The sequence below is a fragment of the Nannospalax galili genome, unplaced genomic scaffold (assembly GCF_000622305.1).
Source record: "Nannospalax galili isolate Female #2095 unplaced genomic scaffold, S.galili_v1.0 scaffold215, whole genome shotgun sequence".
Lineage (NCBI taxonomy): Eukaryota > Metazoa > Chordata > Mammalia > Rodentia > Spalacidae > Nannospalax > Nannospalax galili.
In genome coordinates, this window is record NW_008338533.1 from 468,948 (window position 1) to 487,742 (window position 18,795).

At 40.3% G+C, this 18,795-nt stretch overlaps 1 protein-coding gene across 6 annotated transcripts in view; it reads left to right on the top strand.

Moving 5' to 3' along the window:
- Window positions 1-18,795, top strand: part of Nek10 (NIMA related kinase 10) — a 270,542-nt gene that overhangs the window by 51,308 nt on the left and 200,439 nt on the right. For all 6 annotated transcript variants that reach the window (XM_029563521.1, XM_008833138.3, XM_029563522.1 and 3 more), the window contains exons 12-22: window positions 682-906; window positions 3,584-3,723; window positions 5,280-5,341; window positions 7,024-7,101; window positions 9,631-9,695; window positions 11,590-11,692; window positions 11,779-11,907; window positions 12,580-12,717; window positions 14,901-14,946; window positions 17,824-17,945; window positions 18,065-18,167. In XM_029563521.1, coding sequence (XP_029419381.1) covers window positions 682-906; window positions 3,584-3,723; window positions 5,280-5,341; window positions 7,024-7,101; window positions 9,631-9,695; window positions 11,590-11,692; window positions 11,779-11,907; window positions 12,580-12,717; window positions 14,901-14,946; window positions 17,824-17,945; window positions 18,065-18,167 — 1,211 coding nt within the window. The remainder of the gene's footprint in view (window positions 1-681; window positions 907-3,583; window positions 3,724-5,279; window positions 5,342-7,023; window positions 7,102-9,630; window positions 9,696-11,589; window positions 11,693-11,778; window positions 11,908-12,579; window positions 12,718-14,900; window positions 14,947-17,823; window positions 17,946-18,064; window positions 18,168-18,795) is intronic.

An 18,795-nucleotide genomic window follows, 5' to 3' on the forward strand; every position in this document is an offset into this window, starting at 1 on the left:
TGCCAGTGGAGGTCAAAGGAATCAGTTCTCATCTTCCACCATGTTGAGGTAGTATCTCTCTTCTTATTTCCACTGCAGTGCATGCCTCCAGGCTAGCTGGCCTGGAACATCTAGGTGTTCTCTTGTCTGTACCTCCCAGCTCTCTGTAGGAATGCTAGGATTACAGTGCCACCACACCCAACTTTTTTACATAGGTTCTTGGTATTGAACTCAGGTCATCAGGCTTGAACAGTGAGCACTTTCACTCACTGAGCCATTTTCCTGATACATACATACCAAGACTTTGAAGCCTAGATGAGGCTTTCTGTAATTCTTCTGTCAGGTCACATGGTTCATACTCCTTACCTGATGGTCAGTAGAATTTAACCAGGCAGTGAGGGAACAGTAACTTGGCAGAGCACTTGGCAAGCCAGAGTCACAGGCTGTCATTGCTGTTTGTTTTTGTAAATAAAGGTTTATTGTAACACTTTCATGTCTGTTCACTCCCATGTACTGCCTAGGCTGCTTTCATACCATCTTGGCAAACTGAGTAGTTTGCTAGACATTGTCTGGACTGGTCTGGCTGAAGTGGGTGACCAGAGAGAACTAGTTATAGTCTATGCAGCGATGACAGCTCAAGTCTGTGTGATGTCGACTCACAATGAATTGGTGTGATTCTTATCCCCACTCCCATGGTGCTAGACTTACTGCAGAGCTCCTGCGCCTGCTTTGTGCTGAGCCCCAGGTGAAGGAACAGGTGAAGCTTTTTGAGGGCATTCCTGTCCTGCTCAGCCTGCTCCACTCTGACCACCTAAAGCTACTCTGGAGCGTCGTTTGGATTCTGGTCCAGGTGTGTGAAGACCCCGAAACCAGTGTGGAAATCCGCATATGGGGTGGCATCAAGCAGCTCCTTCACATTTTGCAAGGGTAAGTGGGGCTCTGGCTTGCTTGGCCCCCAGGAAGCTAGGACTCTGTGATGTCATGCTCACGTCTTTCACTTCTGCTCTGGGGCTTCCTTTGCAGGACCAGCCTCCAGTACAGAGCCAGGAACGCAGAGGTCCCTCCATCTACAGATGTGGGCTTGATGGGAGTCTGTAACCTAAGGGAAATATGCACCTTTGTCACCTCTCTTGAATCAGTATAGATACTTTGTAATGTCAAGAACACAGTGATTGCTGACATTTTACTAAAATGTTTGTATTATATAACACTTTTAAAGAGAAAGCAAAGCCTATCTACACTAAGGGAACTCATGTTTAATTAAAAATAAGAGAAAGTATCTTGCATCAAATTGTTGCCATAGTACTATGACTCAGTTGCTCTGTTTTTCTCTCTACTCCATCACTGTGCTTGTCTAAGGTAGATATTACAATCCTCCTTTTAAAACTAAAATTCCAGGACTGGATTGGGGCTCAATACTAGAGCTCTTACTTGGCATACAAGAGGCTCTGGGAAGCCAGGTGTGGTGGTGCACACCTTTAATCTCAGTACTTGGGATGCAGAGGCAGGTGATCTTTGAGAGTTCCAGGTCAGCCAGAACTACATAGTGAGTTCCAGGTCAGTTGGGGCTACAGGGAGACCCTGTTTTAAAAAAGATTAATTTTTTTTAAAAAAATTAAAAAGGCTTTGGGATCTTTCCTCAGAACCTAAAAGAAAATTAGTAGACTATTCCAGAGCATTCTATGCCATGAGTATGGGAAGGGATGGTTTGTTAAAATAGTTTAAAGATTTTTTGCCATATTTTGTATTATAACTGTATTTTATGAATTAAATATATTGAATTGTTGAGTAATAATACATTTTGGGGCCATCTTTGGGAAGTTTCTATTACCTAATGTTATTATAAAGTATGATTCAGCTCTCTGGGTACCAAATCAGAGCTACAAATCAGTACATCTGTTCAAAAAGGACCACTATGCTTATGATATATGGGCTATCCATCAAGCCGGTTCTAAACTCTAAGGCAGAGCAGCTTGTTCATTTTAACATGACTGGAGATTATCAGATCAGTATTACTAAGACTTTGTACATATTGTTCCTTCTGGACATTCTCTTCTCAGAGCATAAGAACGGAACACAGAGACGTGAACAATACCTTTCAGTAATGATTTTGTCATTGTGGAAACGGGGAAAAATGTAGAGATGCTGACAGGCTACTGACTTTTACAAAAGCCTCAATTACTTTATAAGTTAGAAATATTGAATTAGCACTATGGCATAATAGGCCAGCACCTTAGTCCAAATAATTACCAAAAAAATTTTGTTTGGGCTTTGAAGGATGATGATAGATGTGGTTATTATTTATTATTCTTGTAGGGTTGCCATTTTCTTAAAGGTAAAATGATATTCTATAAAGGTAAGCACTGTTTAAAGGTAATTATGACAAAAAACACTTTTTCCTCATTTGCTCACATCACAACTTTTGCATCCTTGATGGATAAGTTTGTTCATCCCTAAAGGGTCATTTTTGCCCCATGGTCTGGTGTTAGAAAACCTTTCTCTGAGAAAGTGACTTTTGTCAACTCTTAGGAGATGTTAAATGTGTCTCAGTGCTCTGAAAGGATTATTCCCAGCTGGAAACATACTATTTGCTCATGCCTATGCCTGTACTTGGTTGTCTGGGGCAGGTTCTGGGGGAGCAGTTGCCTGGTGACTGGTAGCTCCAATGTGAACAGGCTGCGTTGCAGGACAGTTTTCATCACAACTTTGAATGAAAGGCATGTTCCTGATCAGGCACAACACTCTCCACAGTGAGTTCCAAGATAACTCTATTCATAGGTAAGACCATCACCTGAACTGTTCCTTGCCCCAGCTCTCAGAAGGAAGAACAAACAGCTAAGGCCACTAGAAACAAATAAATTAAAAAAAACAACAAAAACCACATAAAGCAAAAGGGAACAGAACAGATAATAGAGAATTTATGTTGGGAAGCCCATGTGCCAAGTAGACAGAAAACTAAACACAGAGTCTGAACTTATGAGCTGAAGTTGAAGTTGAGGTGATTGTGTTGAGGAAAAATAAGGGCTGACTAGCACCTACAGTCCAGCAGACTCATCAGAAGACTGGAAAAGTAGCAAAATAAAAGGCAGGCTTTAAAAAATTACTGTTGACCAAAGAAGACATGTCAGCAAGAACAGGGAGAAGTGGCTGATAATAGCCGAAAAATATGGGGTTCCATCCCCTTACTCTGGAGATCTCTGTGGGTGGAGAGCAGAAGAGAGGCAACAAAGCTCGAAGAGAACCATCCCAAGACTCATCAGGATTGGATTTCACTTAGGAGAACTCAGGAATCCTGACCAAGATGCCTGCATGATGACTGTGGTGCAGAGCCACTGGGACCATGCAGGGCCATTGGATAAGGCTGTGCAGGGCCTCACAGCTTACATGGTACACAGAACTCGCGTCTCCTGAGTTTGAAAGCGAAACAATAAAGATCACAGAAATCTTTATAACCTGGAGGAAGTAAAGATTTCTGCTTTTATTTAGCATATAAAATAATCGGTTTCATTATGACATTTTCATTGTCTTTGAGGTAATGATTTTTCCAGGACTGACCATGAAGGGAAATGAATAAATTTTCTGAGCAGTAACTTTCCTTTTACAGAGACAGAAATTTTGTTTCGGATCGTTCCTCAATTGGAAGCTTGTCCAGTGCAAATGCTGCAGGCCGAATCCAGCAGCTTCATCTGTCAGAAGATTTAAGCCCTGGGGAAATACAAGAAAACACTGTCTCTCTCCAAGCAGGTATCTGTGTTATTACTGGGTTTTGTTATTCAAGGTCACATCATTATGTTGTTATTCCTTGTTAGAACTTTAGTATAATAGTGTTGATTACAAACAGTTTGTAGGATTATGAGTGTGTAAAGTTAGATCCATGTGAATGCCAGACCTTATAGGTACTGGTGTTGATACAGGTTAATGATGCAAGTTAATGATACAATAAATGATAACAAGTTAATGATGCAACAGATGGCAGAAATAAAGAGAGAACATTGGCCTTATTACAGGCAAAGCTGGATTAAAGCACTCAGCTTAATCTGGGACCAGAATCACCCTTTCTAGGTTTTCTGGATCTTAGGGTATCCTATTTAAGGCAAGAATCCCACTTTACCATGTAGCAGCAAGACCCCTCCTCCCACAGGTCAGTTCCAAGGAAAAGAGAGAGACGAGGACTGCATGGGCTTTTCATGGGAAGTGAGAACCTAGCTAAGTGAACTCTCTCTTGGCAGGGCTCCCTCCAGCCTGCACCTGTCAGGTGGCACCTGACCTTCGGGACCAGTAGACCTGCCATGCAGTATGGGTGCTTTTGATCAGGGTGGGCTGTCCATCAGCCTGGGAAGGGGCACAGGGTACTATTGGGGCAGCAGGAGCTTGGAGAGAACCTGAGATGGGAGCCGGTGTGGCAGAGGGTATGAGTGAGGGGTGATGGACAGAAGACAAGCCTGCTCTGTTCCCAGCTATCATCTGAGAATAGAGACATTTCCTCAGAAATGTGGGGACAGAGAACTAGGGTCTCCATTTCCTTGACCATCTATGTGCACTAGAAAGGACTCTGTTTCCACATAGGCTCATGCTAGACTCCAAAGGCCAAATCAGCAGGTCTCAGAGCTCCTAGAAGTCTGGGCTCTCTCAAAGTGATGCAGTTGGTGGTGACAGAAGTGGGGGTACAGGACTGTCAATGTCTACAGAGGGACACGGGGGTCTTGGGAGCCTGAAATACCAGCATATTCAGTTGCCTATGATGCTTAGGTTCATGAAGGTAGTCTTCGAGAGCTGTGTACTTCATATGGGTTTACTTGACATCACTTGTTTTACATCTAAATATGAAAGATAAGGAGTTAGTACCTGTATTGATGGCCATATGGTCTTGGCCACATTCCTCAATTTTCCAGGCTCTAGCTTTGTTCATGTGAAATACTGATGATAATTGAGGTTTCACAACTAGGAGGTATTGTGAGACTTATATGGTGATGTGTGGAAGTCTTCAGTATAGCACACCAATGGCCAGGGCTCCGTACAGGCAGAAGGATGTGTGTCTCACTGCAGAATGCTACCAGAGGATGCAGAGGAGCGGGAAGGGGACTGCTTAGGATTTAGGATTTGATGTTGGGCTCCTGGTCTTTGATGACTGGCAGTGTGGCCTGGTCTGTTAACCTCTCTGAAGTTGTAGAACATACTCTATTCAGGATTAGGAGTGTGTTTAAAGTAGTCCTTTGTTTACCCACCAGTGTGATGCATTTACTGAGTATCTGATAAGTGCTAGGCACTGCTGAACCCTGGTTTGGTTGCTTTCCTTCCAGCATGCTGTGCTGCCCTCACTGAACTGGCACTCAATGACACCAACGCCCACCAGGTAGTTCAGGTAAGAACATCATGCTAACCCCTCTTTGGTTGTAGCTTATATTCCAGCATGTTGGTTTGAGTACTCTATCATGTCATTTTAAAGTATTTTGACATTTCTTATTTAGCTTATAGAATTCTGTTTTGCACTTTTCTTCTTCCTTGTTTGACTTGTGACTTCCAAAGAATTGTCATGAGGCTGGTGTTGATATTTCTTTCCTATTTCACTTACAGTCCTTTTCATTTTCTTTATTGGATTTTCTGAGTTGATGACTACAAACATTTTATCTAAGTATACAGAGGCGTATTCAGAGGTGCTCGAGACACACTAAATACAGTGCTGATTACCAATACACCTATCTCACAAAGTACAAACCATTAATTAACCAACTGTATATACAGTATATATGTATATGTAAATGTAAATAAATGAAACAGATATACACACATATGTGTACAACCATGGTTTAGGTTTCTATTGGGGTAATTCCCTCATTCTTGTTGAATTTTACAGAGGGAAAGACCAATAGATGTGAGGATGCGATTAGATCCTCGTGCAATAGAGTGATTGAAGAAGTTGTGTGCAGGGTATGGGGCAGAGTCAGGTCGGCCGAGTTCCTGTTCCCACTGCTGCTTTTCTCCCTCTGCCAAGGGCTTCACCTCTCTAAGTTTTAGTTTCTCATGAAAAAATAGATAGCTATAAAGTAATCTGCAGGATAGCTAGAAAGATTAGATTCAGTAAAGCAGGTAAAAATGCCCACAACAAACGTATTTCATGGATAGCAGAAGCAGCAGTAGCTAACAGTTTTTGTTCTTCCCTCCATGTTTATACTAGTGCTAAAGTATTTCTAGAAAGGTGCTGTTTACACAGTTGACTTCTTGCAAAATTTGGGGTTTTTTTTTCTTTAAATTTTTTTTTACTATGATTGTCCTTTATATATTGTGTAAATAGCAAAAATAGGAAGGGGATAAACCACATTTTATAGTTGGGATTTAATTTTTTTGACTGTGTGTGCATGTATTTTCATGTATGTATTCATGAACATGTGTGGGTGCATATGTACTTGTGTGTGGAGGCTCGAGGTAGTATTCCTCAGGACCTGCCCATCTTGTGTTTTGAGTCTTTCACTGGCCTAGGGCTTGCTGGTTTGGCTAGGCTGGTTGGCTAGTGATCTTTGGGGATCCTCCTGTCTCTGCCTTCCCAGTATTGACTAGGTTTGCAGGTAAGCACCACCACACTCAGCATTTTTTGTTTGTTTTTGTTTCTTAACTTTGGTTCTGGGGTCTGAACTCGGGTCCTCATGCTTGTGTGGCAAGCACTCCACCAACTGAACTAAGAAAAAGTCAAAATGTAAAGATGCTGGAATTGTTTGACTCCCTCCCTTCTTATTCTTGTTTTTGAACTGTTTAAATCACTTAATTTGTATCATTCATTACATAACATTATTGTGTAGTTTGTATAGCCGTTAATCTTTACAGACAGTTGAAAATTTAAGATCGTTTATAAACGATATATATATATATATATTCAAAAGTAAGAACACTATATTTGGTATTTAAAGTACAGTATCACATTGGTGTTTCTAACCTTGCCCTATAAGTACCTATTTAAGCTGTTATGAGGCTGTTTGGCTGCATCTGAATGCTGTGCCTCTTACAGCATTAGCTGCTGGTCACTGATACATGACTTCTTTATTTTTCCAGGAAAATGGTGTATATACGATAGCAAAATTAATTTTACCAAACAAACAAAACAATGCAGCAAAAACAAATCTACTACAGGTAATAAGCATGCCTGCTGTCCTTTAATCTCAGGATGTTGAAATCTGGGGAATCTTTGATAAGATAATAAGTGGTTTAGGATTGTCGAGGTTAGTGCTGGGCCCTATGGTAAGGGGTTATGCTTGGAGTCTGTATGGAAACCAGTCACCCCAAACATGAAAGGCCCAGCAGAGCTCTTCTGCATGGAAGACTTGGGTGGCTTGTTTGACTGTTTCTTTGCTCATCAGTTGATTGTACTTTTTAAGAAAATAAATATGCTTTCCCTTATATATGAGAATATAATAGCAGAGGAAGCATTTTTGTCATCTTTAAACATGAACCATAATCACCAACATTTCTCCTTTGAAAAGAAAGCTTGTGAAGTGGATGTTGATAGATGAGAAGGGATTTATGAAGATGAGGACATCTGGATGCACTTGCTCCAGGGCATCATGGCTTTCCACAGAAGGAGCAGCATCAGCAGGGTGGAATCTGGAGAGCTTGGAGATTAGGGCTAGGCAGCCTGCTGGGGACAGAGTGCCTAGGAGATCAGGTCTTAAAGACAGGAGGGGGTATGTTTATATAGGATCCTCTGTGTTTTCCTGAAGACATTGGGGACCATGGCCCCAGAGATACCACAATGACAAAATTCACCTCTGTGGAGCTGCGGCTCATCCTTCTTTCAAAATCATTTATAAAATGGATAAAGTCGGTGTTTGAGGAGCTAGATATGTTTAGCTTTGCCTAAACTTTATATGATGCATATGTGTATGGAGGTATCATATGCTTCCCAATAATTATATATAATTCCTATGTTTAGATATATACATGTGTATATATATATATATATATATATATAATGTTCAAAAGTAAAAACACTATAAAGAGTTCTCATGCATCTCGCTGGCACAGTGGCCAACTTCTCACAGTTTCTTGGTGCTGTGTGATGCTATGCAGAGGTCTTGGAGAGCTACAAGTGAAAACACAGTAATATTGGGCTTTCTTTAGTGTATCTCATGTGTATGACACTGCCCTGGAAAACACAGTCAGAGCTGTCCTGAACATGTACTTTGTTAAGTCAAGAGAGGGTTATTTAAAACTACAGTTAGAAGGGCTCCAAGGAGAGCAGTTCTCTGTACTCTCCTGTTTCCACCCACATTCCCAGGCTCCCTCATATCCCTCTGTTCTCTGCCCGGCTCTCTGGGCAATTTCGTTTGTGCCTCTCTTTTCAGATCACTGATTTTATGAAATGATTCCAGCAATCACTCCACTGGTCATTGGTGTCACAGGCACACCTGCAGGATGGTTCTTCCTTTGCCCCTGCTCCTCTCCTCCCTCTATGTCTTAGTTATTTTGTATTGCTGTGAGAAAAACAGTGACCAAAACCAACTTGGGGAGGAAAGGGTTTATTCTATCTTACATCTCCCAGGTCACAGTTTATCACCGAGGGAAGCCAAGACAGGAACCCAGTGCAGGAAACTGGAGGCAGGAGCTGAAGCACAAATCATGGAGAGACGCTGCTTAATGGCTTGCTCCCCTGGCTTGTGCTCAGCCTGCTTTCTTATACAGTACAAGACCACCTACCCAGGGGTGACACTGTCCACAGTGGGCAATCAAGAAAATGCCCCACAGACATGGCCACAGGCCAATCCAATGGAGACAATTTCTCAAGATTTCTTTTACCCAGGTGTATCAAGTTGCCAACTAAGGCTGTCCATCACATTCCCCTCCTCCTTTCCCCTGTAGAACATCAGATTTACATATGTAGAGGCATTTACTTATTATTTAGTATTTATTTATTTATTATTTGTGTGTGTGTGTGTGTGTGTGTGTGTGTGTGTGTGTGTGTATGTTTATGTGGTGGGGTGCTCATGCCCTTGAGCATGTGTGGAGGTCAGAGCACAATTTATGGCTTTAGTTCTCTTTTTCCACCATGTCAGTCCTAGGGATCAAACTCAGGTCATCAGGTTTGGCAGCAAGTGCCTTTATCTACTGAGCCATCTTGCTGTCCCTAGAAGTTTGTCTTTCTGGGTTGAAGCCCACAGGCTTCTTTTCAAGCCTTCTGGTGAGTGACTGCTGATTGTTTCATTTGCAGAACCTCAAGGCTTTTTACTCAAGAGACCAATCTGTCAAGTTTGAGTCCAGCCTGCCTGTGGCTGTTTTTATGTGCAGTTGTTTCTGGTAGTTACTTTATCACAGAAATGGTATGAATATTGAAGTTGCAGGTTAGAAGCAAAATAAGCCTGAGCTCCTAGAAGTCTGGGGGGTTGGGTTCAGCAGAGGAGTGGTATCTCCACTCATTTTGTACTTCTTAGAAAGGAATTAATGACCAGTGTAGAATAAACAAGGCATGTTGCAGCATCACCACTGTAAGTAAAAGAACAATCCAAGGGCTGGTGCTTTTCTGTTTTCATTTATGATTGGCCTTCAGCTTAGATCAGCAACTCATAATAAAACCAGCTTCACATCTACTTCCAGGTAATTCAATTCCGAAAATGGTTTAACTTGTTGAGCTGCCCTTTAAGAGTCATGCTTTCTTTTATTTCCTAGTGTTATGCTTTCAGAGCCCTGAGGTTTCTCTTCAGTATGGAAAGGAACAGGCCACTCTTTAAAAGGTAGGAGCTTGGAGAAATGTGGGTGATGGTTAGACTGAAGAGCTTGTTAGGCCACGGTGTTTCTGCACTCCTGATTCAGATTCTGTCCAAGCCATGACCTTCCAGATTTCCTAGACTGCTAAAGTATAACGGAACTTCCATAGCCATGTCACAAGACTATGAATTACAGAGTGGTGGTAAAAGTGTAAGTGACGGTGTCTGTCACAAACCAGGTGACCTCTGACTGCACTGGTCCAGCTCCTCTCACAAGCCATGCCACTAATGACTATACTGTTAAAGCTCCTTTCACAAACCAGGTGACCACTGACTGCACTGGTACAACTTTTCACTGAATCCATGAGACTGCTGACTGTATTGGTACAACTTCCCTCACAGACTATGCGACCACTGACTGCACTGGTACAGTCCCTCTCAGAAGCCATAGGACTGCTGAAACTCTGGTTTTAACTAAACATATTAACATCTTGATTGGATGGGATCGAATAGATACTTATTTTTGTTCACTCAGAAATTCCAAAGTTATATGGTCATTTTTTCTTATCACTGAGAAAAAAAACACATTTTGCCTGGATGCCCTTGCTAGGGTGGAAGCCAGGTCCAGGCTGGGGGTGAGTTTGTGATTGTTGAAGAAAATCAGACCTTGAGAAATAGATATATTATGCACAGGAAGTTTGCACACCATTTGGCCAAAATCTAGACCCACAACATCACCAGAATTGTATCATTGAGGAAAGTCTAGACCTCATAGCAAACCCTTTGTTCAGAAGGCATGGATCACTTTGTATTGTTTATTTTCCTATCATATTTGAATTTAGGGGAAAAGAAATGAAATTATTTATTATAAACTTTCATTTCAAGGCTCAAAGTTATCCCTTTTAGTGAAATCAATTTTTTTTTTTTGTCTTTTTGAGACAGGGTATTCCTGTAGCCCCAAATGGCCTGGAACTCGCTACATAGACCAGGCTAGCCTGAGATCCACTTGCCTCAGCCTCCCAAGTGCTGGGATTAAAGGATGTACCACCATGCCCGGCTTGAACTAAAACATTTTAAAGAAGCCCTTGAAATCAGCACTTTGGAAAGCATAATTCTCTCCATTTTGCATTTACTTGTGATTTTAAATTTATTTTCAGAAAACATTTAGATATCAGGTTAATATTTGCCATCTGAGTTAATAATAGAACTGTGACAAATGGCTCTAATTGCTGGGCAATTGCTAAACATCTAACAAATATTCTCCTTGAACATGCTTAATATCTATACTGCCAAATAAATCACAAAGTCTTGGTGTATCTGTGTCAGATATACTTTTTATTGTGGTAGAATCATATAATATTCTGGGCTGGAGAGGTAACTCAGAGGTTAAGAGTGCTTGCTGCTTTTCCAGAGAAACTAAGTTTGGTTTCCAGTATCCATGTCAGGTGACTTCCAACCACATGTAACTGTAGTTCCAGGGGATTTGATGCCCTTTTCTAGCCTCTGTAGCCACTGGTATGCATGTGGTACACATACAGACAAGCTGGTACACATACATGTATACATGAATAAAAGTAAATTAAAATTTAAAAAGGCATATAATGTGAGATCCACCCCCGTCCAATTTAAGTGTACAGTACAGGTAACGACAGTGAACAACACATAGTACAGTGTACGTGCTGTTAACTACAGCACAGTGTCCTTCGGCAGATCTGAACATTCCTCTTCATTTTTATTCCTCAGACACTACAGCTACAGTGTAAATTTGCAAGGTAAACTAGAGCGTGTTATTTCCCTACTCTGCTGCTAATCTAATGAAGATACATTTGATATAATTAGTTGGTGAATGAGCTGCATCCAGAAGAGAAGCAATGACCCTCTGTTCCCAACCTCCATGTTAAGTGTGTATGCTTCCCTGTAGGCTCTTCCCCACCGACTTGTTTGAGATCTTCATTGACATAGGACATTATGTTCGTGATATCAGTGCTTATGAAGAATTGGTATCACAGTTGAATTTATTGTTGGTAAGTCTTGAGTTTTAAATGTTTTGGTAGACTGCTCTGTGGTCAGAGAAGAATAACAATGCATTTCCTTTTTATGATTTGATTAGGAAGATGAACTGAAGCAAATTGCTGAGAATATTGAAAGTATTAATCAGAAGAAAGCACCTTTGAAATATATAGGTGACTATGCAGTTTTGGACCATCTTGGAAGTGGAGCTTTTGGCTGTGTTTATAAGGTGATTCTGCCCACAGGAAACATTTCTAATATTCCAAAATAAACTCTAAATTACATTTGAATGCCCATACTCACTTGAATTAGAGCCAGTGTCATTGAAAACTAGTAAATAAATAGGTATAAAAATGAAAATGAGGCTGGGCATGGTGGCACATGCCTTTAATCCCAGCACTCTGGAGGCAGAAGCAGGCAGATCTCTGTAAGTTCAAGGCAAGCCTGGTCTACATAGTGAGTTCTAGGACAGCTGGGGCTACAGGGAGACCCTGTCTCAAAAAGACCAAAAAATAAATAAATAAATAAATAAGTAAGTAAATACTAAATAAAGAGATTGATCCTTTGGTGTTGACCTAACTCAGCTTGAGCAGCTGCCCTCTAATTAAAACACAGAACTTCTTCCACCTGCTACAGAAAAATAGAAGAGCTTGTCCTAGTGCATGACATGTTCCCTAAATTTATTCCAGTGTTTCTGTATTTGCACAATAAAATCCCAATTGAGTATTGCAAGGGGCCCCAGAAGATACCAGCTTATTTTAGCTCAGTTTAATGTTAAATGAGGCTAGAATTTTATGCTATAACTTGGTTTACCATGTGATCTTGTCAGTCTAGTTAACCTGTTCTTGTCTTACCCTTTCAATTCTCATCAGATTGCTTTATTTATTTTCCCTTATTTTAGGTTAGAAAACGTAGTGGCCAAAATCCTTTAGCCATGAAAGAGGTCAATTTACATAACCCAGCATTTGGAAAGGATAGAAAAGATCGAGACAGCAGTGTAAAGAATATTGTTTCTGAATTAACAATAATTAAGGAGCAGGTAAACATTTGTCTTGTTTCTGAGTTGTCTTTCTTAGATAAATGTCATTGACATTGAATTTTTGTGCAGTTTTTGTCTACACAGTTAATAAAACAGTTCAGCATGAAATACTAGACATTGGGCCAGTGATATTTTTACCACTGTTTTTCCTAAAGTTTTCCATTGAGCCATGGAAACTCTTTGGGGAGTTTACGTCAGGCCCTCGATGCAGAACAATTGGGCTTATGACTCAGAGCATGCCATGTATGAGAAACCCTTCTGTTTACATCCAGTGCTTAGTTACTTAGTTACATGCATAGTGGATATGAAGATTTCAACTTTTGTCAAGCTGCTAACAACCCTCAAATGTGGCTTATTAAATCTAATAATATGTAGATTTTCCCCCCTCTTGTTGTTTCCTTGAGGCAGAGGCTCCTGTAGTTCAGGCTGGTCTAGACTTTTCTGTGTAGCCAGGGGTGACCCTGAATTCGTAATCTTCACCATGTCCTAAGTGCTGCAATTACATATGTACACCATGGCACTCAGCCAAAATGTGGATGTTAAGGATGGATTGTCTTTATTAGCATGAGCAGAACATTCTGGTGTGATTCAATAGCTTAGTTAACTGTCGTTATGAAGGTTTATTTGGGAATAAAAAGAACGTATCTCAGAAGAGAAGTGAGATTTCTTTTTGTGATCCAAGAACATGCTGGCTTCTTTTCCAGCCTTCCTTCCTTGTGCATTTCAAGCAGTGGAAAGCTGTCAGCCACACTGTCTTCTGTTCTCTGCAGTCATATTTGCCCAGCATCTGGGCTGGATCATAAAGAGCACAAACATGGTCTTAATTCACCAAAACCTACAATTTGACATCATTTTCTAAATTAAAAATTTTTTATCACTGATAGTGTCATACTTGACTTTTATATGTCAATAGATTAGGTCATAAGAAGCCATCCCATCTACAACACAGGTTACCTTATCGTTCTAGTACAAGGCTGGTTGTAACACGGCTTTGAGCTGAGTCTAGCTAGTGTTTTCATTTGGACCCAAGCTGGTTATAGCTCTACCAGTGAGCTAGATCTAGAACATGGTTCTGTTTGTTGGCCTGGCTCCATATGCGTGAAAGCTGGGATCGCTAGCTGATCAGAGTGCTTATTTGTTTTCATGCTTTCCTAAGAAAAAAAAGTATCCAGGAGAGGTCAGTGAGGACTTGAGTTCACCCTAGATTGTACACTTGCTCTCTTACTCTGGAGCTAACCCACTTGAAAGGATAATGGCATTGAGTCCTAAAAGGAGGAGGCCATGGAAGAAAGAAGCAGTAGAAAGAGGGTTGGAAAGGGAGAGAGAGGGAGCCTGTTTGTTAACAGATTAGGACTCATATGCAATAATACAGAGGTTTCTGGAATACCGGGTTTACATGTAATAATCTGAAGAGAATGGAGCAAATTGGTGGTATTCTCTACTCCATGCATCTCCTGGGGATATGTTCCTGCTCCAGGTGGGAAGGAGAGCAGGAAGGATACTCCCAAGGTTGAGGGCTCACATGAAGAATCTGCAGGCTCCTTTTGTACTCACGGGTAAGAGCTGAGGGACAGACCCATTCCTGGCTGCAGGAGAGGTTGGCAGATGTAACCTCTGCCTTGGATGCCAAATCCACCTACTTCTCTGCTGCCATGTGGACATGAGGCTACTGGATTTCTGTGGACAGCTCACAGTCCACAACTCAGAGGGGCACACAGAAAGTACGAACCACTTACACATCTAGTGATGACTCTTCTGAGATGAGATGATTTACCCAGAAACTGCATATAAATAAATTTTTGTAAAAGTTTTAGAGGAATTTTGTTGTTGTTGTTGTTGTTGTTGTTGTTTTGAGACAGGGTCTGCATATGTAGCTGAGGCCCTACATTGAGCATACTGAATGAATTCTTAAAGAAACATCTAGTTCTGTAATTCTCTATTTTAGTTAAATTAGGAAATAAAACAATTTCTAACCTTGTTCCTAAAGGCATATAGGAGACTGCATTTTTTGGATTAACTGTAAGCAACACAGTTTTTAAAAAAAGATAAAAAAGATCAAAAATGGTATACTGAAATTTGTAGTCTTATAAATAAGTATAGTTTATGAAATGTAACTAAATTTCATTTTAACAGCTTGTGTTTTGAGCTAGTCTGACAGCTGTTTGTTATTTACTTTCTTACAGCTTTATCATCCCAATGTTGTACGTTATTATAAAACATTTTTGGAAAGTAAGTATGAGTTGTATTTTTAAGTAAGAAAATGTTTTTTATTATGTTCATATTAGAATGTCAGAAAATAAATTCATTCAATTACTTTATTTACATTTTGTTTGTTTGTTTGCTTGTTTAAGACAGGGTCTCCCTGTAGCCCAGCTGACCTAGAACTTACTCTATAGACCAGACTGGCCTCTATCTCACACAGATCCGTTGGCCTCTGCCTCCTGAGTGCTGGGATTAAATTCAAACATCATCATACTCGACTTTGTTTATATTTTTGTTGTTAAAGTGAATTATCTCAAGCAAAATAATTTTACAACTGATGACCTGAAAATATTTAGATCTTCACAGTATAAAGGCATTGTTTATACAAACAAAAAATAATTATTGCTGCAAATTATTGTACAATAAACGTGCTTGATAGAATCAGGAAAAAGGAGAACTAAAGGATGATCATATCTTTTTGCCAAATTCATTGCAGTTTGTGTTGAATCAAGTGACATTTTCCACTTCCAGATAAGCTGGAGTGGACTAGGCCTTCCAGATTTCTTCGTGAATTTCAGTAAATGCCACCAGGTGGCGATGGAGCCCTGGCTGATCCTGCAGGCAGGCTGAAGGGCAGGCTAGATTCCTGCCAGTGGAATAGAGAACTCAGTCAAAACTTTTTTTTAATTGAATTTTTGTGGATTTCATATAATATATCTTAATAATATTTAGCCCCCGCTTCCCCATAGCCTGTCTACAGGATTTCATGCATTTTATCATATATATTAAAGCCTATCAAGTCAAGTTTGTGTACCCAAATGTCCCTAGGTGTGAGTTCATCCACTGGAGCCTGTTGAGCCTGTCTAACATCACTCCCTTAAAGAAGATCAACTCTCCCTCACCTAGCAGTGATCAGCTGCCAATAGTTCCTCAACAAGACTGTGGCCCATTTTCCCAGTTCTATGCTGTTTTTTGTCTGATTGAGTTTGCATGGGTCTCGTGCATGTTGTCACCATTGCTGTAAGTTTGTATGAGCAAGATCCCAGGAGCCTGTAAGGTCATGCACCTGCTCCCCTGGCTCATACAATTTTTCTACGCCCTCTTCTCCAATGATCCTTGAGCCCTGGGTGGGTGAAGTTTGATATAGGAGTCCTATCCAGGGACCCACACTTTGCAGTCTCTTATTTCTGTACATGTTGGCCAGTTGCTGCCTTTTGTCTGCATCACCCTCTGTTGCATGAGGATGCTTCCTTGATAACAGTTGGAGATGCATTAGTACTCCCTTTACTCCACTATGTTTCATAAGACTTATGTGTAGAGGTTCCATTGTAGGTGTATCACTTCGGGCTGGGCATCTCTCTCATCATTCTATGTGTGTCACCACTTGTAGAACTATGTAGCAGTCTCTGTCTGTTGCAAAGGAAGCTTCTTTGATGAGTGGTGATGGGCAGACTTGTCTGTAAATATAAGGATCCATATTTAGCATATAGTAAGAAATTATGTTTGTTATACAAACTCAAACTCAGTTACTTTTTTTAAAGTGAGTGAAATAAGTATTGAAACTTAATGATCTGTGACACATAAAATTTCCAAGTAAATTTTGTTGCAAAAGCAGATTTATAGAAATGCAAGGTAGTAGCTGTTGGGGCTTGCTTTTCATTTCATTACCAGTGCTGTCATTAACAAAGAACCCTTCCTGTGCCACAGTTGTTATGATTTCACCTGCCTCCCTTCCCCAGATGACTTGGAGGGGCTTCTGCCTCCTTAGCCATTAGTTCTTGGTATTTGGATAATTTCCTATAATTAAATAGTGATCAGAATTACTTCTGACATATACTGAAGAGATATCTTATTACAAAAACAAAACACTTTTTCAACCTAACAGCTTCCAAAAATGAATTAGAGAAAATCTAAAATATGTAAAATATTATGTAATAGGTCATAAATTATAATAAAGGGTATTATGTGAAAAAATGAAACTAAATCTATAGGAAAGTGCAAACAATACATATTTATTGGAATTATGAAAAATGTGGGCATAAATGTTTGTGAGCAGGAGAATGATTAAATGACTTGTGATTTATCCATATTAAAATTACCATGAAAACCAGAAGAGAGAATGCATGCTTCTGTGCATGCTGGAATGTAAGATTGTGTAATGGAAAAGGTATGAAAGGCATAAGTTGTAGGGCATGCATAGGAGGATTCTATTCTTTACAAATAATTGTGCATGTGTATATTTTGTGTACATTCAACAGTCATGACAGATATGTATTGCATACCACTGTTAATATTTCGTATTGACTTTGGAGGAGGAAATGGAGTTTACATCTTTGTTTATTGGTATCCAAACCAAGGAAGGAAGCAGCATTAGTTGATGAAATCTTTATATTCATAAGACAGAACCAGAAGTCCAGATTTCTTTGCTTACGTAGGGCCTAACAACTGTTTCTCCCATGGGTGTGTTTAACGTGTGTCATTGCAACATCATGTCATGCTGCAGTAGTCACTTTCTATGAAGGAGTCTATGAGACTGTAAGAAATGCACTTTTCTAAATGTCTGATTTGATCTGAAGGTACCAAGAGGCAAGGCAGGCTTCCATGTTCTTTGAGGTGTGACTCGGCCTCTTGGCTTCTTCTCTTTGGCCTCTCCCTGACATTTGTCATGGTGTATGTAGAAAATAATAATGCAGTGTAAACTTATGTGGAGAGTGCCTAGAGCCAGAAGAAGTTGCTGTTGGGCTGTGATTCCCTCTGAGCTCTCCCACAGCTTGGTGGATCCTATGTAATTCTTTAGTGGTGTGCTCTGCACACCCTTTGGGAAGCTTGGGTTCTAATTTGCAAACTTTTTCAAGATTCTGCATTGAACTTAAGTTTTGTGACCTGCTTTGTATTTTTACATAGACGACAGGTTGTATATAGTTATGGAGCTGATAGAAGGAGCCCCACTTGGAGAACACTTTAGTTCTTTGAAGGAAAAACAGCACCATTTCACTGAAGAAAGACTATGGAAAATATTTATACAGGTATGCTCTTCATTAAAATTTTTGTAATACAGCAAAGTTCTGATTTGATTTCTTAGAGATGGATCATTGGTTATATATAAAGTGGGGAAATAAAAATTTTCTTCAATTCTTATTTCAAGCTATGCTTAGCTCTTCGGTACTTACACAAGGAGAAAAGAATTGTCCACAGAGATCTGACACCAAACAACATTATGTTGGGAGATAAGGACAAAGTAACAGTCAGTAAGTATAAAAATCTTAACATTTCAACTAAGAATATTTGAATATTGGTCCACAGTAGAATCTTATTTGCAGAGCAGTAGAGTGTTTTCAGGAGAGCTCTTGGCATGGATGGACATGTTCTGTCTGAGCTGTCTAATGTAGTAGGTGCTGGCCACATAGGGCCTTTGAGGAAGTGGAGTGTGTGATTGAGAAAAGGATGGTTTGGATTTTATTAAATTTTAAGCTGGGTATGTTAGTGCACAGCTATTTTTTAACTTTTAAAAATTTTATTTTTAAAATTTTATGTGTATGAGGGCTGGAGAGACTGCTCAGCGGTTAAGAGCACTGACTGTTTTTGCAGAAGACCCGGGTTTGAATTCCAGCACCCACATGGTGGCTAAAAACCATCTGCAACTCCAGTTCCAGGGACTCCAATGCCTTCTTATGTCCTCCTCGGGCAATGCATGACATGGGTGCACCCACACGCATGAAGGCATAAGACTCATGAATCTTGGCTGCGTGTAGGTGCACCATGTGCGTACGATGCCTGTGGAGGCCAGAAGAAGGCATATATCCTCTGGAACTGGAGTTATGGACAGTTATGAACTGCCATGTGATTGCTGAGAACCAAACCTGGGTCCTCTGCAAG